The following is a 25,778-nucleotide window of genomic DNA, read 5'->3' on the forward strand; positions in this document are numbered from 1 at the left end:
CCAAAATCAAAATCTCACTTTAAAAATGATGATGATATTTTAAGACCTATGGAAGCAGTTTATTTTGTGTTGACACCCAACTTGCAGCTTATTAATCTTCCTAATTTTCATCTCCTTCTCCTCTAGGTGTTGATAAAGGGAAAACAGATGACATCAAGTTAGCTGACTGGTTGGTTTTTACAGAAGTGAGTTTTATTTAAGTAAAGTCTGTGAATTCCTGTAGGTGTCCCATGTCATCTTCATGCCACCTTTCTCCCACAGCGGGTAATCAGCATCTGATCGTATGTACAATTCTCAACAGGCGCTGATGATTCCTTGATCCAGCTGGATTTTACATAAGTTACGGAGGGCCCTTCCTGTGCAAGGCCCTGCCAGGATGCAGATGTGAGTGGGCTCAAGGAGCTAACAGGTTCTCCATACATGGGGCTTTTTTTTTTTTTCTTTTCTTTTCTCTTTACTTTCTTTTTGAGAGGGTGGGGGTAATTAGGTTTTTTTTTTTTAAATTTAATGGCAGTACTGGGGATTGAACCCAGGACCTCATGCATGCTAAGCACAAACTCTACCACTGGGCTATACCCTCCCCCCAACTCTTTTTTTTTTTTTTTTTTGATAGTCTATATTTTTTTGGTGTGAAGGGCCTGTAATTTGTAAATATTACCAATCTGTAAGCTGTGGTGTTTTTCACAACCCCTAGCCCCTGCGTTTTTAACGACATTTGGTAAATTGGCAAACTGTAGGTGTTATATTTTTAAGTCACTGCAGAAAAGAGCTAATACAAACACCCATAAAGGTAAGCCACATCTGAACTGCTACACACAAATTAAAAAGCAATCTTAATAACAGCTAACACTATTTAGTAGTAGCTAATACAGGGGTTTTGTTCTTTTCTAATCAGTTCTAAGGGTATATATACACACTCTCTTAACTCACACAGCAATTCTATGGTTAACCTGATTTTTCAGACGAGAATACAGACAGAAAGAGAGTAGGCATAGACACAAACGGGGCTGCTGGAGGCTCACAGCGGGGATGGGATAGTTCGACATAGCTCCAAGAATGCAGGAAAAAGGAAAACCTCTCAGAGTCCATAATTACTGAACTGACTTTAACCAAAATCTAAAAGAATAAGAAATTCCAATGGTACTAAACTGGAGTTAGGTGACTGAGCATATAGCAAGCACAAAAAGAAATCACAAAAGGGGCAGGTTTAAGTTACCGTGCACACAGGAATTGGCCCCAGCCTTGTGAGGAAAAAAAATGATTTTTAAGACTCTGACAAAGACATCATTAATAATGGTCAGGAAAATAAAAACAGTGATGCAGACAAGACAGTCTAGAAAAGTTAGCAATATCTTTAATAAAATAAACCATGAGAAATAGGACTTTGTGGTATATTTATGATACCAAACCCTGAAATAAATAAAAATGTAGCATTTAAATAGCGCTGAAATATTTCTAATCTTCAATAGAACAGTTTTCTTCCCCATGTTTGGTGTCATGCACATCTGTGCAAATCTCATTATCAAAAGTTAGGAGAAAGTTTATAAATCAGAACATATTTTTCTAACACAGGCAGGGGAGTAAACGTTATACTGGGGTCTGAAGCAGTCATTTTTGTTTTCCATTTAATAAAATTTCAAAATAAACACTAATGTACAAAAGTAACTTCCTTGATGAAAAATATACGTGGCATACGGTCACAAAAAATTACCAAATAGTGTAATATTATACATCATGTATTTTAGAGTAAATGTTCAAGAGTTTGGCTGCCTGGCTTAAATCACAGCTCAATCAGCCTATGAGTTTAGTCCAAGTTACCTCGCACACATTACTTGAATTCTTTCCCAATTTAAAAAAGGGAGTCCCAAGAGAACCTACTTCATAAGACTGTTGTAAGAGTAAACTAAAATAAAGTAAAATAATATTTGCAATGCTTTACTTGGTACGTAGTAGGGGCTCAACATGTGTTAGCTGTTATTTTCATCATAATTTCATCATTTAATTTACTATTAATGCATAAATTATACTAAAGATAGATAGTACGAGAAAAATCATCTTCTAAAGACCCCTAAATCCACCAGAAAAAATAAATGGACACCCCACCAGCCATTTCAGTAATTACTCTTTTTAAATTCTGTAACATTGGATCTGAAGACTGAAAGAGAATCCCAGCCCTGCTGATCGCAGTACACGAGTACACACATGCGGCTTCCTACAGAGGTCTGTGGGAATACTCTCACGGGAGACAAAATACCTGATCTATTATTATTCCTAATTTGGTATCCCTTGGATTTTTCCAATGCAAAGAAATAAGCCTAGGGAAACTATAAAAAGCAATAGCCCATGGTTAAAAACCAACAACAAACAAACTGGTCTATAAGTGCCAAAGCATTCACCCACAGCTGAGACCGGTCACATCTGGGTGTCTGCGCCACTCTTAGAGCATTTTTTAAAGATCCTGCATCACAGACAATTTCTTAACAAAGGTTTATTTGGTGGGACTTGGTAAGGCCGTGGTTAACAGGACAAACATAAAAGGCTAATTAAAAATGAAAATAATATTTGTAATAACATATAATGGAAAAGAATCTGAAAAGAAAAAATACATACATGTATATGTATAACTGAATCACTTTGCTGTACACCTGAAATACAACATTGTAAACAGACTATACTTCAATAAAAATGTTTTTAAATGAAAATAATATTTCCTTTAATATCATTGAAATGTTTCTAATTTTCAGGATCACAGTCTCAGCTTTAATCTCAATGTGTGAGATGGAAACTGGCCCAAAGACCAGCACCTGGTAAGTATCATTTTGGATGGTCAACAATCAAGGCAAACTCTAATTTTGCTGCTGTCTCACTGTATCATTCTTTCCTCCCCATCGTATACTTCTCTTCCACTTTTCCTCCACTTGACTTCAATTTTATGATGTACAGCAGGTGACATTTAAAGTTCTAAATCCTATGCCTTGAGCTATTTAGAGACAAGACACTTTGTAAGACTAAAGCAGTGATTCAATGCATCGTTTGCCAATAGAGCAAATAAAATGTTTATTCTTGAATGATGTCATCAAACACCACTTATCAGTATGTCTCACTTTCATAACCAATGGAGGAAATTTATGTATCTTAATTTGGAAGGTGACTTTATGTACATTTCCTGTGAGCCACAAACATACAAAGAAGTGTACTTACTTTTGCTCCACAAAGAAAGGATCAAAGAATTCTGTTGTGATTTTGTTTGCATACAGCGAACACCCGGTCATTGAGCATAGCCCTAAAAAAGCATCAGAGGGAAAATACTAGGGTTAGTAGCGTTCCATTAATATCGTGAAGCACCTTGTTTGGAAGAAAGTTGCTATTTACCTGACAGTATGAATACAATCCCAGCCAAACAAGCAATTTTAGCTTTGGCTTTATCTGAGCCTCCGACTTTGGTACATTTCATTCCAAACAGGGCAAATATGGAACCAAAAAAGCCCAGGCTGACAGCGGCAATCATAAGTCCTCTACATGCCTGGATATAACCTGCAATTAGAGTAGGTCATTTACATTAACATACGTGTGGTTGTCCAGGGAGAAACCCTCATTTAATGTTATTCCTCTGAATGATTGTTGTTTTCCAAAAAAAATAACCATAATGGTTAAAACACATGGTAAGACAAGCAGGGAAGGGAAGCAAGGTAATCTATATGGACTGCCTGTTTTATGTCACACATTTTTCAGTTTGGCATATGCATGATGCTCAAGACATATATATCTCTGAGTGTTATTGTTCCCATGTTTGCAGATGAGGAAACTGAGGCACACAAAGGTTATATAATATACCAGAGATGAGTTAGTGAGAGGCAGAAATGGATTCCATCCAGGTCTGACTATAAAATTCATGCCACACTGCCTCTCACCGTGAGAAACCTCAGCTGGCACTATCTCAACCCTCTTACTCATTGGCACATCAGACTTTTTAAAAAGATGTTTTAACGGTTTTGCATTGTATACTTTATAACTGGGCAGCAAGAGCTCCAAAGAGTCAAATCTTCTCATATTAGTGAAAGATTAATAAATGAGACCAGCTGGAATATCACCATGAACCATGAGGAGTCTAAATCAAGATGTAGTTCAACAACTTCTTAAAAATTTTTCAGGGCACATATAAAATTGGGTTTAAATAAGCATTGGTTGGTTACTTGAAGAATATTTTATAATTCTGAAATTAACTGTTTGTATATAAATGGGTGCTTTCAAAGTATCCTAAAAACTTGTTCTGTTGGTTTGTTTGATCATTCCTCCTAAACCATTCATTGTCTTAGTCACATATTTTTATTTGCACAGCCAGTGTGATGGTAAACTTCAGCCTGGCTTTTGTCCAAACACTATCAAATTTTAAATTAATGGGATTCAAACTGATGTATTTTTACCACATGTCATTTTCATTTCAGCCTGAAACAGTGCCATATTTCAATTTGAAATAGTGATGGCACACACTAGGCGTAAGTAAATATTTGTTAAGCAAATGAACATATATACATATGAGGTTTACATCTGGAATCAAACTTTTTAATTTGAAAAAACTAACAAGTGCCAAGATACACCAAATCATTTATGATTGTGTTCAGGCAAAGCCTATGATAAATAATAATTCTAGGGCTACAATAATCATAAGTTCAGGGAATAATGCTGGAAGGTGGCTTCCGACCCACGTTTCTTTGGGAAAGAATAAAAATTCAAGTTGTAATCCTATTTCTAGGATCCATCTTTAAGGTATACAGAGGATGCTCTAATTAACTGAACAAATTTTGGCCCCTGCAAATACAGAAAGCAATGACGAAGATCTTCTATAGTGTGAACTGTTTTCAGACAGAAAACAATTTCACTGATGGCGAGGCTATCAAAAACAGCAAAAGAAACATTTTTAGGAAAACAGGATAATGGAGGCTTATTTTGGTAGCAATAATAGTGCTGCAGGGCCATCTGTGTCTCTGCTGCCAAATACTGACCCAGCTGTATTTTATACGCCAACCCTCGAGTCCCCCAGCCAGACCCCAGTGGGCAGGAGCAGCACAGGAGGAGGAAGCCCATTAGCTCCTTGCACGATTAAAGAGAGTCCTCCCAGGAAAACCACAACTGGCTCATCAATGACCAGCAGAGCTACTGGGACAGTGGTGTGGTTTCGTAATTTTTTGAGATTTATTTTAATCTATGGTTTTGAGGTATTTTAGCTAACTCTGACTGCAAACCTAAACAGACAATAAAGTGTATATGATGTAACCTTTATTACATATATGTTAAAAAAAAACCCAAACTATCCTAGAAAACTTTATCATGCACCCTAATTTGCATTTACTTTAATAATCTTATAGGCTTTATGTACAGAAAACACGAGCCTTGCAGAAGGTTGTCTACAATCTGATCACTCAGAACTCGGAATGCATTTTCCCAGACAGTAGGTACACGGTGGTTAGAATTCCAGGCTGATGCATTCAACCTTTAATATGACTGGGAAGATAACAGTAGACTTGAAACTTTAACCTCTACTCATACTATTTTTTTCTGAGATTCTCACTCAGTTCTCCCATCTAAGCCCTAGTACCTGCAGCAGGACTGGCTCTGCCCTCTCGATGCAAGAGGAGAAACAGAAACAGCAGGTTCTTATGAGGCCAGGTCCTTCCTCAGAAGCCACCAGAACCCTGATGTGGGGAGAAGGTTCCTCTCTCTGGCATGAGAACAGTAGCAATAACTTGCTAACGCACACGCACAAAAGAAGGCACTTCACCAGCACAATCACTGGCTAGATTTTCTGAAACCAGGAGCAAAGATCAGGGTTCGGGGTTCCTGGGGATAAACTCCACTGCCAGCCATAAATGGAATCAACTTATCGGGAAGCCTGAGGTCTTTAAATTAGGGGTTACCAGTCCTTACAATACCCACAAACTCAGGCCATAGGTAACTTCTAACAAACCCTCTCGGAGTTTATCTTCTGCAAGGCAGACCTCAACAACCTTGCTTTTTAACAGTTCCAGAGGTCAAAACTTCTAAGTAACACCCTCAAGTGAAGTGGTGATAAAAACCTAGTCAAGGAGGCCATTATTTTTGACAGGCCTAATTTACTGACACCGTTAATAGCTAATTAACACATTAAAGTGCTGAGGCATGAACATATTTGCTCCGAAGTTCTCTGAAGTATAATTTATAGTTTCTTCCCTCGGAAGAAAGGGCAAACATTTCCACTAACAAAAATAGATGGCATACACTAAAAACAACCTGGCTGAAAATGCTTCTCAGCTGCAGTTCAAGTGGTGCTTTGAAAGGAATATGGGTGAGCAATAAACAGAAATCACCAGCTCACTCAACCGTGAGTTTTTCAATTAGTAAAATACTGAGTCTTTAAGTTAATGAATTCTGTTGGAGGAAACCTCCAAGGTGTCCCTTAAAGGTTAAGTGTTTTCCAAATGTACCTTATTTTCCATTTCCAACTAGCAAAAAATGAAAATATCCACTTGGTGGAGACAGCTCCCTAGGAGCACGTGTGCTAGCTGCAGAGGGAAGGAAGGAAAGAGAATGCGCTTTTCTCATGCTAGTAGCTTTGTGCACTTTTTGCAGATCCTCTGAGGGAAGCATGAACTCTGAATTTCAGCTCTGGTTCTTCCATATCCCTGCTGCGTGTCCTGGATCACATGACCTAATCTCTCCAAGCCTGTTTCTCAACTGTAAAACAGGGATAATAGCACTTGCCTCACAGGAGGAGTAATATGGACTAAGTGTCCAGTGAGTGGTAAGAAACACATCAAAGCTTCCTTTTCATAACACTAAGATTGATTCTAAGCAGAAATAAGAGTTGGAATCTTAACAAGGCATAACATTAAGTCTACACAGTTAGCTCTTTCCTGAGAGGGAAAACTGGGGTAACAATGATACCCTCTGATGGTGAGGAGTCAGAGCTTTGACCTTATATAGGAAATACAGAATAATGACTCCATCTTCTGTGTCTAAGAGGCATGTTCTTCCACCTAAGTCTAGACAAAAGAGAGCCATGAGCCTTCTCTCTCCCTTCTTGGATTTTTCTGCCTGTTTTAAGGGGAGGCCTGGCTTGCTCAGGCCTGTGGCCACCAAGCCTCTGGTAACATAGCTTTCTCCCACCACATCAAACGCAGCATCAGAAGTCCACATTCAGTGTGCTGTCGACAAGACCTGCCTCAGGACCAGCATCCAGCAGATGCAGCTGCCCGGAAAATTAAAGGCAGGGTGCGAACAAGCAAAGGTGCCTGCTCTTGGAAGTACCACTGGCAAGCAGGGGAATCGACTTCTGTCTATGTGAAAATGTAGCTGTGTGGTTGAACACTCCCCTGGCAAAATATTACTCTGGGAGATGCTGAAAAGTGTTTATCCCTTTGGGGTAGGCAATGCCTTCCTAAGCCACAAAAGGCAGAGCCAGCAGAAAGAGACTAATAAATTCGATTACAGTACACATTTCAATGTTTTGTATCAGAAAAGACATCAAACATTTAAAGGAGAAGCAATGGCCGAGATTGCAACATATATAATGATTGACATCCAGAATTTTAAAAAAAATCATTTAAAGCAAGAGGAAACAACAGAACCATGGGAATAAGCTATGGACAGGAAAAGTACACACAGAAAAATTAATGGTCAATAAGTACATAAGATGGTCAAAATCACAGTCATTAGGGAAATGCCAATTAAAATGATAACAAGATGTCAGCCATTATACTGGATGAAAAACTTAGTGGTGAGAATGTGGAGAAACAGGACTTCTCATATGTTGGTGCGATGTAATTTGGCAGTATAAACTGAACAATAAAATGATTATTCTACTGCTCTGACAATACTATTTCTCAGTCTCTACACTGTAGAAATATACATATGCATAAAGAGGCAAATAGAAAGATTTTCAGTAAAGTACTAAACAATAAAAAGACAGAAAGGGTCCAATGTCCAACATGAGTAAGTGGTTAAATAAACCAGTCTGTCTAGTCTTACGATACTATGCAGTCATTAAAAAGAGTTACTTCTATATGCACTGACTTGGAAAGATAAGTTATTAATCTGAAAACAACGCAGAACAATAGGTGATGTCATTTACGTTTTTTAAAGTCATTTTCAGGACACATGAGCACACATGGAAGGCCAGTTTGTGAGCTGGGTTGCAATATAAACATCACTCCTCTTCTCTTGGCTCCCTCTAAAGCTGGAGAGTTGCCGGCTATGCCCTCCTTCCTCCTCACTACTGCACCTGCCCCCACATCTTGAGACCAGGATGTCCATTCTCACCGCAGACGCTGCAGGTGAGAGCGTCACTATTCTGCACCCAATTATCTTCATGGAGAAGATTTATTTTTCTCAATCCTCTCACTTGTCCCCCAACAAGAGAAGTAAGTGTACCTATCCGGCAGGCTGTGTCAGTAACAACACAGTTACAACAGAAGAATCTGTTCAGGACAGTAACTGTAAATCCCATATTCCTGAATGTAAACTACAGAAACAAAAGCGTGCCTGTTCAACATCTACCTGGATGTGTGTTCGGCAGCACAGGGGAAAATCAACGGTAATTCTAGGGAATCCACAGTGTCCTGGCTACTTGCTTTACACAAGAGGACGCAGACCTGGGTGTCACCCATCTAAAACCAGACACGTATTCCCTTATACAGAGTTTCCATCAAATACCACCATTGAGCAACAGTTTGCTTTTCATGGCAAGCACCATCTTAGGGGAATTAAATCTTGTCTTTTATTTACTCAGCTACGCAAATAAAAATTCGCAGGGCAGTAATAGAAGAAAAAGAAAACACCTCGAATCGAGAAATAATGTAAATGACTCTCCTTAAGTTTCTGCCGGGATCCATTTAGTCATGTGCTGTGAAATTCTGGAAGAAAGGAGGCTAGAACTTGAACAATCAGTGTGACCGGGTTGACAACTACTGTTCTCTTGAAACTAAAGAGTGCCAGTTTTCTATGTGAACATCTACCTGTTGCCCTAATACAATACATCATAGAGCCTGCGATAACAAGAACAACGTAGGAAACAGTCTACCAAAGGACAACACGAGGGAGACGCGGAGAGCATACTTGGGAGGCAAGACACAGAACTTGTCAGGCTCCGGTACAAGTCTTGCCGACCAGGATTCTCTACCCTCTGCGGCACAGGCAAGGACGTTTTATTTTCCTAAAATTTGGAAGAAGAGTTGACGCCCAGGCAGACTCATCTGTAGATACGTGGGATTTTGGGGGGGAGGGTGCGGGACCCTGCAATATGTTTCCTTTTTTCCAGCCAGCTTTTAAAAGAACTAACGAAACGGCTAAAGGGAGTTCGGAGCAAGCGGATTCGCTTTGACAAGTCGATGATGCCATTCTAATCAGAATCCAGCTCCCAGCTCCACCGGGGAGTGCTGGATGGAGAAGACAAGACCCTTCTGCGTAACTCAATGTCCCAACAGTCCCGGGGCGGGGGCACAGTCCTGTCCTCGACTCTCGGGACAGCAAAGCCGCTTCCCTCCATCCCAGACGCCTGAGAATCACCCACCCTACCCAGGTCTGTCTGCATACCCCCCTCCCTCGCCCCAGGGTCCCGGGCTGGGACTGGCGCCCCCACGGGACAGACGTCCGGGGACACAGGACGACGCGCACTGGGGACTCTCCCCGGCTCCCTCAGGAGGTGGGGGGAAGCGGGGCCAGGCCTCGGAGGGGTCTGGCCCCGGGGTCCTGACGGGGTCGTGCGGCCAGCCGGCCTCCCGCTAGCAGACCCGGGAGGAGCGAGGGCCGGGAGCGGGGGGGCCAGGGGATGCAGACCGTCCAGAGCCAGCATGGAGGGGAAGTCCTTGCAGTTGGAGACGCCCGTGGAGTCGGTAACGCACGTCTTCCACAGGTTGGCCCAATAGGTGGCGGTGGTGATGACCGTGCCGTCGATGGTGGACACCTTCCAGTAGTCGGTGGGCAGCGTGGAGGACACCAGCACCCAGCCCGAGATGGAGACCATGAAGGCAATGATCTCCGACGCCGTGCTCGCCATGCCGCCCGCCGCAGCCAAGCTCGCGCTCGCGCTCCCAGTCGGCGCCGCGACCCCCGCGGGCCCCGCACCGCGGCTCCGCCTCCGCCGCCCCGCCCCCGCCCCGCCCGCCCGCAGACCCGGCGTTAGGGGGCGCGCGCGGACCCCAGGACGCGCCCTCCCGGGCAGAGAGGGCTTTTGGGCGCTTTTACCGTCGCTCGCTGCCCGGGTTCTCTCGAGTCAACTGGCCCGGCACCCGCGGTCGGGAGGAACACAAGCCTGTGCGCCCCTGCACCCCTACTCTCGCATCTCGGGAGCCAGGGGACCAAGGAGAATGGCTCTCCTGTTGGACAGACTGGCAGCCGGATGTGGACAACCTACTGCATCCATCCCCCCTCCCTCCCCAGCCCTACCCCTTGGCAATAGCTTGGCTTCCAGAGTACCTTGTAAAAGCATAGCAGAAAAAAGCCTTTTGTGTTCCCGGAAAGGACACGGCCTGCTAACGCAGCACTCGGCCTGCTGAACTCTAAAGGTTTTCGTGCCACGCTCTTTTGGGTGACCCTGTTCGGCTTGTCAAGGAGGGATCACTGCAGTTCTGGGCTCAAAGTCGGCCTTGCCCTAAAATTCTGCAGTTCCTTTTGGCCCGGCGGTATGCGGAAGGTCACCATAAAGAGGTGCGTGACGCAAACCTAAATTTAGGACAGCAGCGTACGGAGAGCACAAGGTGTTTTGGCGCCTTCCTTACAATCTCGGTGGTGACTGTTCTAGCCAGAATGCTGGCCTGCTGATACCAATGAGCTGCACGTAGGACAAGCAATTAAGACTCTTTTCCTGTGGGTGCCTTCCAGCAACTAGTTCTGTGAGTCTAGTCTATGAGCTAATGGTCTGTCGCAGTGAAAACGGCTTTGTATCTTGTTTATTTATTTTTTTTACCATCTCCTCCTTTTGCGACTAATTGAAGAATAACTTCATTCATTCCTTCATTGATGTCTCAGAGTAAATGTAAAGATCAGGGTGTACTTTTTGGCTCCCTAGGTCACAAATTTGGACATAAACGAGAGAACAAAGACTTGGCTTTATTACGGGGTTATTATTTGTCCATCAAAGTTCTTGCAGTTCTTCATATGAGCTTTCAAGAGTCAATTCTTGCCGAAAGTAACCGAAGGTCTAAAACCTCTAAATCAGCCCTGCTATAATAAAGCTGTTTGCTAGCCCTCTGTTTTACAATCTTTATGCAGAGACACTTTGGTTCATTGTGAGAAATTTCTCAATACCCCTTTGTCACTTAAAAAAAAAAGCAAATGGGTATAGAAATTAGAGGTGATCAGACATCTATGGAGAAGAAAGGAGGTTGGACTACAGAAACATCAAAACAGATTGGGAAGGACCATAGGAGATCCTTAGGACATACTTCACACTCAGCACAATCATCCTGTCAATTTCTAGAGATAATGTTTAGTTTATGCTCTAACAGTTCTGTGGGTTCAGTGCCTAGCAAGGTGTGTGTTCTGGTTTGGCTTTGTTTTGTACTGACAGCCTTTTAGCAAGTTTTCCTTTGTACTGAGCCCAAACCTGGGTCTCTTTAACATCCACCCAAATGCCACCATCTGCCCTGAGACAACACAGGTCTAAGTCCTACTTTTGGACCCTGCAGCAGCCCTTGGGAAGTGTGCTTGTGTGTGTCTGGCCATCTCACGGCTTGTGTGAATGGGAATAAGGGTGAAGACCACTGGCCTGACGGGATGCAGGCATGGTTACATTACTGTACTGCTCTTGGTCCCAACTTGTCCTGTTGTGTCATGCTGGGTTCACTGGGAGGGTCAAGCTTAAAAACAGTTTGGGAATCACCTACTTAACCTCGTCCTTCTCATCCTCCCTGCTATTCAAATCAGTCACCTTTGAGTATTGACCACAAAGTGTCCTCTATTCTTTTGTATGATTTGCCTTTTTTAAAGTGCTTTTATTGTCTTGATTTCTTGCCCTCCAGCATATTTCCACTATTACTTCTATGCCATATTTCCTTCTGAATGAGCTGCCTATTTCTAATCCAGTTTACTCTTCAGACAACACAAAAAAGTCATGAACGAGGACATATTCTATGGTGTTTCCTAAAATTAAAAATTGCACATATGTTGGTTTTGTACTTTATTTCCTGGCCTTGTTTGAGTGTCTTTGTTTGCTTGTGTCTTCTGCATGTTAGTTACTCACTAAAATTGTTTATTCTTTCTCTCTCTCTCTCTCTCTCTTTTTTTTTTTTTTTTTTGCAAGACAAAAACCTGATTTAGTTTTGACACACAAAAAAATGCAGTAGTGTGACTTTAAAGACTCAAGCAGTTACTAATTTATCAACAGATTGGTTATAACTTTCATTGTTTGGGACCAAAGGCACATTGTTTAACAAAACAAACTGTGAAGAATGGTTGGTGTTTTAGACCAGTCCCCCAAATTTACTCAACAGATAATGTAGTTTTACCTACTGTACTTAAAATATCCACAAACCCACCATTGCAACATAGCTTCCAGAGGAAACAAATTCTGAATTCTAACTTGGACCCCCAAGAAAGACTCTCTGCTGCATCACCAGACCATTTAAACCAGAATCTCTTGGGGGGGTGGCTCTGGCAGTGATTTTTCCAAAGCTTCTAATGTACAGCCAGGTTGGAAAGCACAGCTCTGATCAGCTGAGATTCATGCCTATGTATATAAACAGTTAATTCAGTAAACCAGATGGTGTGTATTATAGAGAAAATATTCATCTCTTGGTTGAAAACTTTCAAAAAAGAAATCTTCTACTGTAGAGATTGTAACGCACAGCTTAAACTTAAAAGGGGCTGAAAATACCACAAACAGTCCATAAATTATGACCTGGATGGCAGCACTATTAGTTCTTTTGCCAGCTGAAACAGACTAGGTCGTCATGCCTATGGACTTGATTAGTTTTCTTTTACTTTTATCCTTTGTCTGTTCTATGAGGTTGGACAGCCCCAAACTTCTCTTCCCTGGCATGTACTGCATATTAACTATGGAGAGTTAGATTTTAAGGGCCCACAAGTACTTGACCAAAAGATGAAAAATGTTAACTTTCTTTAATACGTAAAGAATATTATGTAATGAAACAAGCATTTACTTTAGAATGTCTTTTATCTTAAGCTTTTCAAAACCAGTTTAATCAGAAGAAATCTTTGTACAGACAACCACCTAATCCAACATAAGAATATCCAGAAAAGGAAAAGAGACCGAACAAAGATGTTTAAAAAGAAGTAATGGATAAATGGCTCATTTCACTTTAAGATTCTACCGTCCCAAATAACCTTTGCAGTTAATCTGCAAACCCATTTACAGAGTACCGTTCAACTGATAAATGCTTCCTTATTTTCCTTAGGATTCAGTTCACTGAAATTTTTATTTAACTGTTTGTAACAAACCATTCTTAATTTAAATATAAAAGTGAACACAGCTAGAAAGTTACTTCTCCATATTATTCCAAGTAACATCTTAATTAACAATAAGTCTTTATAAATTGTTTCCAATATGAAAAGTACTAATTTATCTATAATAAATTTGTCATGAAGACATTTAACGTTCTGAAATATATTTTGAGCCTTTCTACTTTTGGGGCCTAAGACACCGAGATTAGCATTGGAGGTTATTTCTTTGGCATTATTATGGTTATTAAGGAAAAATAGAGAATTCCCCCACCCCAGGGTTGTTCAGTAGGAGAGAAACCAGTTTAGCCAACTGAACCAGAGATTTGCAGAAGCTCTTTACTTGAGATTCAACTCACCTGCCAAACAACACAGGTGTGCCTTTCAACAGCTCAAGGATTTTCTAAGCATCAAATTTGGTTTCAGTGTACACTAGCTCCTTCCTAGATTCCAGTAAGGTGGCGTGCTGCTGATCAGGTGGGGAGAAACTAAAGTCCTGATAAATACAGTATTAACTAAAAAAAACCAAAAAACAAAAAACAAAAACTGCCCAGGAGCTGAACATTGTTACAGCACGTTAAAGAAGGCATTCGTGCTGATACTAAGATAGTAAAACAGCGCATCTGTGCTCTTCTCCTTCATTTTCCCTAACACTCTTAGTTTATCTTAATCTACACTAATTCTATGATGCTTGTAATCTACTTAGCATGAAAGCTACAGAGTGAGAGGAGTAGTTACGGGAATGAACACTCATGCCTATCACTGCATCATTGATCATATATATGTGTGTGTATATATAAATTTTTTTTTTTGCAAATTTTAAGGAAACAGTGGCTTATTTTTCTTAGGACTATCTAGATTCCTCTTGAACACCTGGAGAGGTAAATTTGGGACCCCAGCAGCTCACAGCTGTCTGGGTGAATACCCCTCCAGCCCAGAATGACTCTCGCTCTAGGTAGGTCTTACAGATGGGTCTTAATAAGCATCTTATGAGTATTAATTCAATCTACCCACCCAGGTTGGGCAGGAAGTAAATCTATGTGTTTGGGGCTAGTCATTTTATTTCTCTGAGTTGAAGCATCCTCATTTGGAAAATGGAGTCTCACGCTGTACGCAGCCAGGCCTGGAAAGTCTTCTATCATCATGCCTGTCCCAACTGTACTGCCCTGTGGTTAAATTCTATAAAAATGGTTCAGAAGCCTGAACTATGTCTATCTGACTTGGTACTAAAATACAAATTGGTCCCACGACCCGCTGCGGATACCAAATCCGCGATTGCTCCAGTCCCGTGGTCGGCCCTCGGAAACCCACGGATACTAAGGGCCAGTTGTATTTGTCTTAGTTTGTTGTCATTTAAAAATAATGTGGTACACATGTTTTATATGTCTAGCATATGGGAGTTAGGAAGTACTTTGAAAATTATTTAATTCAACATTTTACAGATGAGGAAACGAGGCCACAGGTGACTTCTTAATGTATATTAAACTATAAAGTGTATTTTGGAGTATTATATCAATTGGAATAACATTTATGTGTCTTATTCTTCAAATCTGTGTGAATTTGACAAATAATCCGAGTTGAAGAAAAATCTGAATTATAAGCAAGATTTAAACATTTAAAAGTTGAAAACTATCGTTTTTCATACAGATTCTCCTCAATGACATGTATGTGCCCATAAAATACTTACTAGTATATTACTAGGAGGTTTTTGCTTCAGGTTAATGCCGAGTCATCTGTACAAAGGGCTTTTGAATAGTAACATGTAAAGGAAGGAAATAACAATGGAACTGTTTGCTGATAATACAGTGGACAGATAGTAGACACACCTCTTTTTGCGGTTCAGAGCAATAGCTGTTTCTATGTTTGCTTTGGGTTTGTGAAGAATTAATAAAAAGATCTAAAGAACAAAGTTGATGTCATATTCTGCCTGTGATTATTATAACTGCCACACCTCTAGGATTTTGGACATAAATCTTTCTGACAAACAAGCATGCCCTGAGACAACTACTTCCCCACCATAAAATTCACCCATGTAACTTCCTTTTGAGTTAAGCAATGTTTTGTTTTCCAATCAAAACACTATATGAAAGATTATATTGTAATTTTTTTGACATTTGTTAAGCAAACTGAATGATACTGTGTATGTTTGTTTATAGTATATAAACTATAGAAGAAAAGCAGTTAATAAAGTGCTATTATTTCATGTTAATTTCCAGATGCCATTGAGAGGATCAAATCAATTAAAACATGGATGTTATAAAACTGGATGTATTATGGGTATTTGATAAGTAGCTGTTGAATTTAATTTTATTAGTCAAAAAGGATAAATGATTTAAAATAGTGGATGGTCTGTTAAGCATAAACTCTCAAAACCTACCCTTCAATGGCAAATTTTTGTTTGCTCTTTCAAGTAAATAATCTTTTTTAAATCAAGAAAAGTCATATCCTTTGAAATTATGATCTTGCAACCAAAATGGGGCCTTACTCTATACTTCAAATGATCAAATTAATCTTCAACTAATTGCTCTTTTTTGTCTTTTAAAACTTATTGTCTATACATATTTAAATAATATGTCTGTCACTAAACAGTTTCTATACATGGTTTGGAATCACACCATATGAATTTTGGAAAACACAGTGTGTTTCTTCATTTATTTGTTTTGTTCTGTTTGTAAGCAGAGTTGACAACCTATCACCTACCAGGTATAGCTACATGTAATTTAACTCACAGATTACGATTGTTAGTTTCTTGTATCCTTCTTCCCAACAGCCAATTAATTTTGATTTCAAGATACTTGTTCTTCACTGGTATAGGGAAAAGCCACGCTCGGCTCTAAGTAGTATGCACCTCCACAATCCTACCTATCAAAAAATGACACTAGTCTTCTTTCCCCACCCCCTGGAAAGCTCCAGCGGACTCAGTCTCAGGACAGAAGACTTCTCAAAAGGGTGGATTTTAGACCCCCATATAGACTAGTGTTTGCTTTATCTAATCACTGGACAAATGTGGGTCTTTACTGATTATGACTTTTTATAAAAATTTTAATTGAAGTGTAGTTTATTTACAATGTTAGTTTCAGGTGTATAGTAAAAGGATTCAGTTATACATATATATACATATGTATTTTTTTCTTTTCAGATTATTTTTCATCTTATGCTATTACAAGAAATTGAATATAGTTCCCAGGATTATAACTTTTTTTACAATGGTTATGACCATAACTCTAACTTTGACTATAATTTTTTTTTATTATTTACTGAATATAGCACACATATTTCCATGGAAATATTATTTCTGATCAAACAGGGCCAAAGATGAATCACATTTGTGACTACAATTCAAAATCACATTTTTTTTTAATGGTTAAAAATTTTTTTTTAATTTTTAATTTTTTAAATTGAATCTTAAATTTTTTAAGCTTTTTTTGGGGGGAAGGTTTATTTACTTATTTGTTTATTCAATTTTTTTTTTTTAATGGTGGTACTGGGAATTGAACTCCAGACCTCATGCATGCTGAGCTTGCTCTCTACCACTGAGCTATACCCTCTCCTCACTCATTGACTTTTAAACATTTTTTTGCTTCCAATGGGGGGAGGTAATTTAAGGGTTTTTTAAATTTATTTATCTTTTAAACAGAGGTGCTGGGAATTGAACCCAGGACATTGTGCATGCTAGGCATGTACTTTACCACTAAGCTATACCCTTCCCCCCACCACTGACTTTTGAAGAACATACATTCATATTCTAAATCAAATTAATTCTTATATACATGAAAAAATGGAGTCTAAATGCCATCACCTCCTCCTCCTGCCCTAATTCCTATGGTTCTAAAGTAATGAACATAGAATATCATTTTTACATATGAAAAATACAAGTTCAAGGCAGCATTGGAGGTTTTGGGGTGTTTTTGGTTTTTTTATTATTACACTTGGGTGCAGTGTATGGACATAGCACTGGACTGGCATTTAAAGGACCTGACAACTACCTCTAGCTCTGTCATTACTTTGTTAATTTACATTTACTCAGGCCCATTTTTCTCATCTAAAAAGTGAGTGATTAGACATAGACATAGAAAACAAACTTTTGGGTTACCAAAGGGGAAAGGGAGGAGAAGGGATAAATTAGGAGTTTGGGATTAGCAGATACACACTGCTGTATGTAAAACAAACAAGGGCCTACTGTATAGGATAAGGAACTATCTTCAATATCTTCTAATAACCTATAATAAAAAAGAGTCTGAAAAATAATATATATATGTATAACTGAATCACTTTGCTGGACACTTGAAACTAACACAATATTGTAAATCAACTACACTTCAATTTAAAAAATAGTTTAAATCAGTGGGTTGGAGAGAGTCTGTAAAATTCTGCCTACCTCCAACAACAGAGGGAGGAAATAAACAACGTTATGGTACTGTTTCCTCCTCCCCTTCAAACAGTGCTGACAAAGGACAAATAAGAAGGAATGAGAGAGACAGAGAAAGAGAGAAATAGGATCGAAAGGCAGGTTCAAACACAGAGCCAAAGTGGTAAGAGTGTGAGGGAGTCGTTGTAGACATATGGAACCAGCAGAAAAATTAGAATCATCAAGACATCTTTCTCATCACCCTACAGATTTACCCTTCAGTTCTCAACGTTTTGCTTAAGTTTGGTTCATCCTTACCCCCAACTGCCCAACTTTCCTCCTGGCTATTGTCACCTCTTTTAACTGGAAGCAAAGAACAGTAACCTGCAGCCTGGTCGCTCCCTGTCCCAATAGTGTCAGAGAGAAAGGCAGGGTGAGTTTCAGTTTTATGTGCACACAGTCTGATTCCCTTAGCTCTATTCTGGGGCACTGGTGCCTATGTTTATTTTCATGGCTGGAATTAAGCAATTTGTAGAAGGTCCTGCAGCAGGTTAACGATGGGGCCAGAGTTAGCACGCACAGCTGCTGATTTCTCAGTGTGGGCCCTGAGCCATGGGGCCATGTGGCTCCTCCACACGCTGTTCCAAATCACATACTTGTCAACTGCAGGGGACTTCCTATGCCGGTTGTTGTGAACAAGCTTTCTTAAACATAACACGTCTGAGAGAGCCTAAATGCCAACACCTCGAAACTTAAAAAGAAATGCTACATATCTCTTTCAGTTCTGAACAAGAAAGTGTCATAGGGTAGTTAGTACACTGATATTGTCAATGTTGGTGGGGAGAAGCAGAATTCCAGCAAACACGAAACATCACTCAAGCTCCTAAGTTAGAGATGTGATCATAACAAAGAACGCCAATTCTAAAAATTAGTATCACTTCTCAGAGCCACTAACCAGCAACTAATTTTTGTTTAGTTTTTTTCTGATATTTTCAAAGGCTACCTATATTCCATGCATTTCTCATCTTATTCAGACTAGCAGTTAAAAGTAATCTTTTGTCATTTAATATATATCCTGCTAGATTTCAGTGGTAAACAGTTCTTAAAGGTAAATGCTTGTCAAAGGATCTGGATTATCCTTTGGAAGCTGGATAAGACCCAAAAGAATCATAATCATTTGAGCTCAAAATAATGAGCATCTTCTTAGTCCCACAGTTTTTCTCAAAAAAAAAAAAAAAAAAAGGGAATGTGCAGATATTGTCATGACAATATTCTGGAAAGGTAGAAAATGTAACTTCCATAAGAAAGAAGGCCATCTTGTAGTTAGCTTTTTATTACCCATTTACCTTTATATGTTTTAGGGGCGGGGAGGTAACTAGGTTTATTTATTTATTAATTTTGTAATGGAGGTACTGGGGATTGAACCCAGGACCTTGTGCATGCTGACCACATACTCTACCACTGAGCTATACCCTCCCCTTTCCTTTATATAATATTAATGCTTCTAAGTCACGCAACAGATATCTTCTAGCTGCATATTTCTAACTGAATTAAAAAAAACTTTTATTGTGAAATCAGATTCATTTTCTAAACAGATTTATGTGAGTTTTATACCAGTGAATGTGGCATACATTTTAAAGTCATGTACCAACTGGAAAAGGGTCATTTCAGAGAAGGTATATTGAAACAATACATATTCTCAAACGTCTCAGTAGAAATACTGAATGTGAAAACAGGTTCAAAATCCAGTCCTATCACCAGGCGCCTCAGGCTTCCTTCAGTATTGTTGTAAGATGTGCTTGTGTCTTAGACTCCTTTGTACCTTCCATTTTCACATAGCTGTCCTTAAACAGTTTTGGTGATTGATTGATCTGGTTTCTATTGTTGGAGAGCAAACAGAAAGTTTCAGGAATGCAGCAAAGTTTGGCATCATCAAATGAGCTGAGTATTTAAAAACTGCCTTCTTGGTGGAGTCTACAGGAATGGAATCTAAAGGCGTTCAGGGTGTTGCCATGAGGGGTACAGCAGAACAAGGGTGTTGGCTAAGTCAGGGGCAGAGAAAGAGGAGGAGTCATGGGCCCCCAAAATCCAGAAAAGAGAATGTGGTCCAGGCTGTGCCCTAAAGAAGATAAGACTGAGACCTCTGGTCAGAAAAGGAGGAAGCTGGACAAGATGCAGTATGAGAATTTCAAAGTGGTAAACAGTTGGATGGGATGCATGATACAGAGAAGTTACGGCCATTCTCCAGCAGAAAACAGTGTGATGAGTTAAATTATAGCACTCTATGATCCTATGAGGCGGACAGGTACAAGCACTTATTAGTAATTCTTGGAAATAACGTGACAATGGCTCATAGATTTGTAATTAAATAAAAACTGGAAATAATGCTTGATTATTGTTGTCACATTGGTTCCCTATCGAAAAATGTATGTAGATCTTCTTGGCAATGTCCTTTTAGAATTGTACATAAAGGACTGTGAATTTAGCTCTTGCCCTCATTTAGGGCTTTTCATATGTTGCCACGGGAGGATGGAGTTGTTTGGGTCCTAGTTAATAGCCACCAGTGACTAATCAACTCACAAGTAAAGCTTCGGTGATTCTCTGCTCATCATTGGTTTCATTTTGAAGAGCTAGAAACCAATCAAAATGGTGTTGTTTTCCCTGCATAAGCATTCACTATTACCACACACCATCAAATGACCAGGCAATCAGGGACCATAGATACAGAAGCTGGAATTTGGAATCCAAGCCAGTTACAGAGGCAAGAATAAGCTAATAAGTGCACAGGACTGTCAGAACTGGAAGTGCCATTCTGTGGAGTGAGGTTGTGCCTTAATCTACACATTTCAGGCATAGAATTTGGTTAAATAAGGGATGCCTAGAGTACATTACTACCACTGCGTTTTCCTTCTATTTCCATAACCTGAATTTATGAAACCCACCAGCACTTCAGCACATCTTTGGCACATCATTGCCCTGAGTAAATACATACAAATCATGGAGACTCAACCTGAAGGACTAGCTGAGATTGGAATCCAGTTATCCCCTCTATTCACACTCATACTCCTTCTTCTTCTCCTTCTGTATGTCAGAAGAGCCGTCTATACCGAATGTTCAAAATATGAATAATTCCAGTTATGGCCAAAGGAAAAACAAAAACCCATGATTACCTATTAACCACCCACACACAAAGTCTGAACTATATTGCTTCACCAGTCATTCTTTAAGCCAGTGGTAGAATGCACAGACACCCTAAAATTCGAAGAGTGTAAACAAACTGTTTTTTAAATCCCGTTGAATGCTTAATTTTAAAATGCCTATCTTAATTTGATTTGACTACCCCAAATAGAAAAAAAAAAAAATGTTAGCTTCAATTTACTTCTTTACTTTGCCAGTAGTCTGGCTCTTCCCTGAAACTACTCTGAAGAAGAAAAAGGTTCTTAGTAAGCACCCACACAATAGGACTTAATTCACGTGCACATGCCACAAGAATAATGTTTCTGCATTAAATTACAGCAGCTGTGAAATTCAAATACTACCGGGAGCAGGCAGATTTTGTGAAATACTGTGCTATATTTCATGAGAAATTTGCGCCCCCTTTTGGATAAAGATTGTTAAGACATTTCAAGGTGAACTTTAAAATGCAGTCACTGGCTTAAAAATAAACACAGTTTTGTTTTTAGGACCGTGGGAAAGGAGAAGGAACGGATGTGCCCGACGTTGCAAAGACAGCGCTAACAGGGCTGCAAGGCAAAGGTTTTGAGACTGCAAGGCAAAAATGGCCATCCGGACGACCCAGAAAGAGGAGTCCATAGTTTCCTTTTGGTGAAAATGTGTTGGGAAATTCAGCCAATTGTAAAATTACAAAGTAGAGTTTCTTATGGCCAGTGTTCTCTAGAAACAGTGGTAAGCCCTTCTCTCCCTCTTGAGACCATACTTTTTGTATGGATAGGGTCAAATTATCCCTTGGGTGATCTTTCTGCCTGGATGAAGCAAATCTCAAGGAGTGGTTTCTTTCAGATTTAGAAAAAACACATAAATATATTTAAAGATATCTTGGGGGACTCTTTGCGGAACGTTTTCCTTTTTCTTTTCAACCAGGCATCTTGGTAGAGTTGTCTGTTATCACTGTCTCCCTTTCTACCATCCCATTCACTTCTCAACCCACTGCAGTCTAGGTGCCTATCTTTCTGTCTCCGCTGAAACACAGTAAAAAACCTAAGTGGCTTGGCGCTCTCTGATTCAGTGGACATTTCCCATTCCTTATCTTGTTTGACTTCTCTGCACCTTTTGACACCGTTGCACAGTTCCTCCTTTGTGAAATACTTTCATCCTTGGGCTCCCGTGACCCTATTCTCACTTCTATTTCTCTGCCTGTTCCATGGTCCTTCTCCATCTCACCTCTGTGGGCTACTACGCCCGAAATTCTGTGCTGACACTTACCCCTTTTCACATACTCTTTCCCTGGGCAAACTGGTGACTCCAAAATAGGATTCCCTGATCCTTCTGATTTCTAGTCCCTATTGGACAGCTTCTCCTTTGTCTTGGTGGCTCACAGGGACTGCAAACTCAAGCATATCTAAAGTCAAACCTCTCAGCTTCAACTCAGCTTCCCTCTAACCCCCACTTGTCCCTTCTTCCTTCTGTACTCTCTACACTGCTTCATGGAACCATATTTGTTTATCTACCCACTCCCTCCCTCAAGCAAGTCATGATTCATGGTAAGTCATCCTGGAGCCCTCAGTTTCCTCTATACAGCCCATCTGGTTGACTCTATCCCTGAACTATCTCTTGAATCACTCTCACCTCTCCATGTCCACACTGCTCTTCCCAATTCAGGCCCTCATCACCTCTCTTATTGTCTATCACGATGGCCTCCTGACTGGTCTCCCTGCCTCTAGCCTCACGCCTTCTAAACCATCCAACTTTTGACTTCCCAGGTGATATTCCTAAAAGATAAGTCTGATTGTTTTTCTTCCCTTTTTAAAGCCCTTTACTGGCTCTCCACCATGCACAGTGTGAAATCCATGTATTTGATCATAAGGTACAGTATACCTCAGGAGGTGCCACCCATCTCCTGCCACACCCGACTGGAATATTCTGCTGGGATCACCCAAAACTACTTCACAGTGTTCCTCTGCTCAGAATGTCTTTTTTTCTTAATCAGCTTGGGGAATTCCTTCTCATTAACTTTTTTGAGCCTGACTCCTTCCTTCTCCAGCAGGCCAGGTCTGAGAGTGACTCTCCTGTTCCTCCTGGGGGCATGCTTCCATTCCTGCCTCTACTACACAGAATGGGAGTTTCTATCTGTTTTTCCGCTGGGCTGTGAGCTATTTGAGAGTAAATGCAGATTCTTATTCATTCTCACTGTGGTTCTTCTAAGTATTGACTACCATTTATAGAATGCCAGGAGAGAAAAACCAAGGTTTGGAGATACTGAGTGAACCATACACCCAGTTAGTGGCAGAGTCATGATTTAATCCCGATGTTTTATGGTCCAAAACCTGTGCTTTTTTCAAAATAATGCACTACAACACAGAGGTATTCTGATAATATTGCTACCACCACTAATAATTATTGTAACTATTACTGTGAATCAAGGACTGTACAAAATGCTTTATATAATGATCAGTTTCTGAAGAATTGAGAATCGATCTGGTTTCAATTCTTTCAGTTTGACATAAATACATCTTAAAAAAAAACTTACTTAAAAAAAAAACTTACTAAAGACACTCATAAGATTGGCAGGAGCATAGTGGAACATTAAGTGGACCAAATGACCCACAATATCGCTTCCAACCTAAGATTCTGTGAACATAAATATGAACTGAATCAAATGCTCTCGAATAAAGAACTACTGTCCTCTGAAGCTGTATAACAAAGAATCTGATCTGTGCTCTGGGTCAAGGAGAATGTTCCTGAGGAAATGGGCTGGGGCTGGGGCTTGACGAATGAGGTGGAACACTCCTGTGTAGTTAGGAGGAGAGCCTTGCAGACAGAGCCAGCAGTCTGTGTAGGGACCCATGGTGGCAGGAAGTCAGAGTGAGGTCAGTGTGGAGGGACCAGTCGAGCTGGGGCTAGCCACCAGCACTGCTGGGCCTTGAAGGCTCTGCTGGGCATTTGACTATTTATCCTTCACCTGCATCCGCTTTGGATCTGAACTTTGCTCCATTCTTCAGGGCTTCCCAGTGAGAGTGTGGCCCCTGCAGGTAAGATCTAGGTCTTCCTTGCTTCATGTCCTACAGGGTGTGCAGATAGTGAGTGCTCAGTGAATGCTTAATTTATTTGACCTAAGGATTTATCCTTCCACCTTCTTACACCTCTACAATTACTGGAAGACTCTCGAAAAACTACCTGAATTATCTTTTAATGGATTGAACAAAGTCATCATTTATTTATTGTCAAATAGTCTCATCAGAAAGCAGTTCTGCAAATAGCATTAGGAAGGTGGAATAGCTAAAGAGCACTGGAAGATCAATCCTTCTCTTTAAAAAAATCTACTTTTTTCTCAACATTTTCTTATGACAATACGTAAATATAGAGCATTGCTGAAGAATTTTACAGCGAACACCCATCGCTGTGGATTGAATTGTTTCCGCCCCTCCTCCACCCCCAATCTGGATGTTGAAGCCCTAACCCGCAGTGTGACTGTATTTGGAAGAAGGGCTTTTAGGTGGTAATTAAGGTTAAATGAGGTCATAGTAGTGGGCCCTAATCTGATAGAATTAACGGTTTTATCACTGAGAGGAAGAGCAATCTCTCTGCCATGTGAGGACACAGCATGAAGGCATCTGCAACCCAAGGAGAAAGTCCTCACCAGGCACCTGCCAACTGATCACCCGATCTTGGACTTCCAGTCTCCAGAACTGCTTAAGCCACCCAGTCTGTGGCATTTTGTTAAGGCAGCCCACGCTGACTAATACACCTGTATATTGTACCCACTACCTAGATGCCACCATTAACATTTTACTTGCTTTCTCCCCTCTCTTCTCTCTCTTTCTCCATCCCTCTCTCCCTTTATTTATCCTTCAATCTATCTTATTTTGGGGGGGAACACTTTAGAATAAATTGTAGGCACCAGTACAATTTCTTTAAAATACTTCCACATGCATATTGTTAGCTAGAGAGTTTTTTTCTTTTGATGTAATATTTATTTATTTATTTATTTATTTATTTATTTATTTATTTATTTATTTAAGAGCTATTTATTTAATTAGTTTTTTTGGGGGGGGTAATTAGGTTTATTTTTAGAGAGGATACTGGGGATTGAACCCAGGACCTTGTGCGTGCTAAGCATGCAATCTACCACTTGAGCTATACCCTCCCTCCGATGTAACATTTAAATACAACAAAATGCATAAATCTTAAGTGTACATTTACTGACTTTTGACACTGCATACATCTTTGTAAGCAAAGCAAGCCCCTATCAAGGTAGAGAACACTACTGTCTCTTCAGAAAGTGCCCTCACACCTCTCCCCAGTCAGCCCCCACCATCATTTTTATTTTGTCCCACAATAGATTTGTTTTGTCTGTTCTAGCGCTTTATCTAAATTGAGTCAAATAGTATGTACTCTTTTGTACAAGGCTTCTTTCATTCAATATATTTTTAAGATTCATTCATGTTGTCATATGTATAAGTAGTTCATTTCTTTCTCTCTCTGTTTTCTTTTTTATTTTTCTTTCTTTTTTTTTTTTTTTTTTTTAGCTGAGGAATATTCCATTATCTCGAGGTATCACAGTGTCTTTATCCATTTTTTTCCCACAGATGAATATTTCCAATTTTGAGTTATTACAAATAATGTGCTATGAATATTCTTACACGAGTCTTTTTGTGAACATATGTTATCATGAATAAACCTAGAATCAGAATTACTAGGTTATAGAGTAGGAGTATGTTTAGTTTTGTAAGAAATTACCTGACTTTTTCCCAAAGTATTGTACTATTTTACATTCCTACTAACAATGTATGGGAATTCCAGCTGCTCTATGTCTTTGCCA

General features: G+C 40.0%; 1 protein-coding gene across 2 annotated transcripts in view; it reads right to left on the reverse strand.

Moving 5' to 3' along the window:
* CLDN10 (claudin 10) overlaps positions 1 to 25,778 on the reverse strand; it is an 88,980-nt gene that overhangs the window by 11,050 nt on the left and 52,152 nt on the right. The window contains exons 1-3 of one of the 2 annotated variants that reach the window (XM_006191421.3): positions 9,811 to 10,131; positions 3,373 to 3,534; positions 3,202 to 3,283 (exon numbers count right to left, since the gene is read on the reverse strand). In XM_006191421.3, coding sequence (XP_006191483.1) covers positions 3,202 to 3,283; positions 3,373 to 3,534; positions 9,811 to 10,030 — 464 coding nt within the window. In that variant the 5' untranslated portion in view covers positions 10,031 to 10,131. Of the gene's footprint in view, positions 1 to 3,201; positions 3,284 to 3,372; positions 3,535 to 9,810; positions 10,132 to 25,778 lie in introns of those variants that run through there. The other variant, XM_006191422.3, reaches the window with a different exon arrangement.

This window comes from Camelus ferus, chromosome 14 (assembly GCF_009834535.1).
Source record: "Camelus ferus isolate YT-003-E chromosome 14, BCGSAC_Cfer_1.0, whole genome shotgun sequence".
NCBI classification, from domain to species: Eukaryota; Metazoa; Chordata; class Mammalia; order Artiodactyla; family Camelidae; genus Camelus; species Camelus ferus.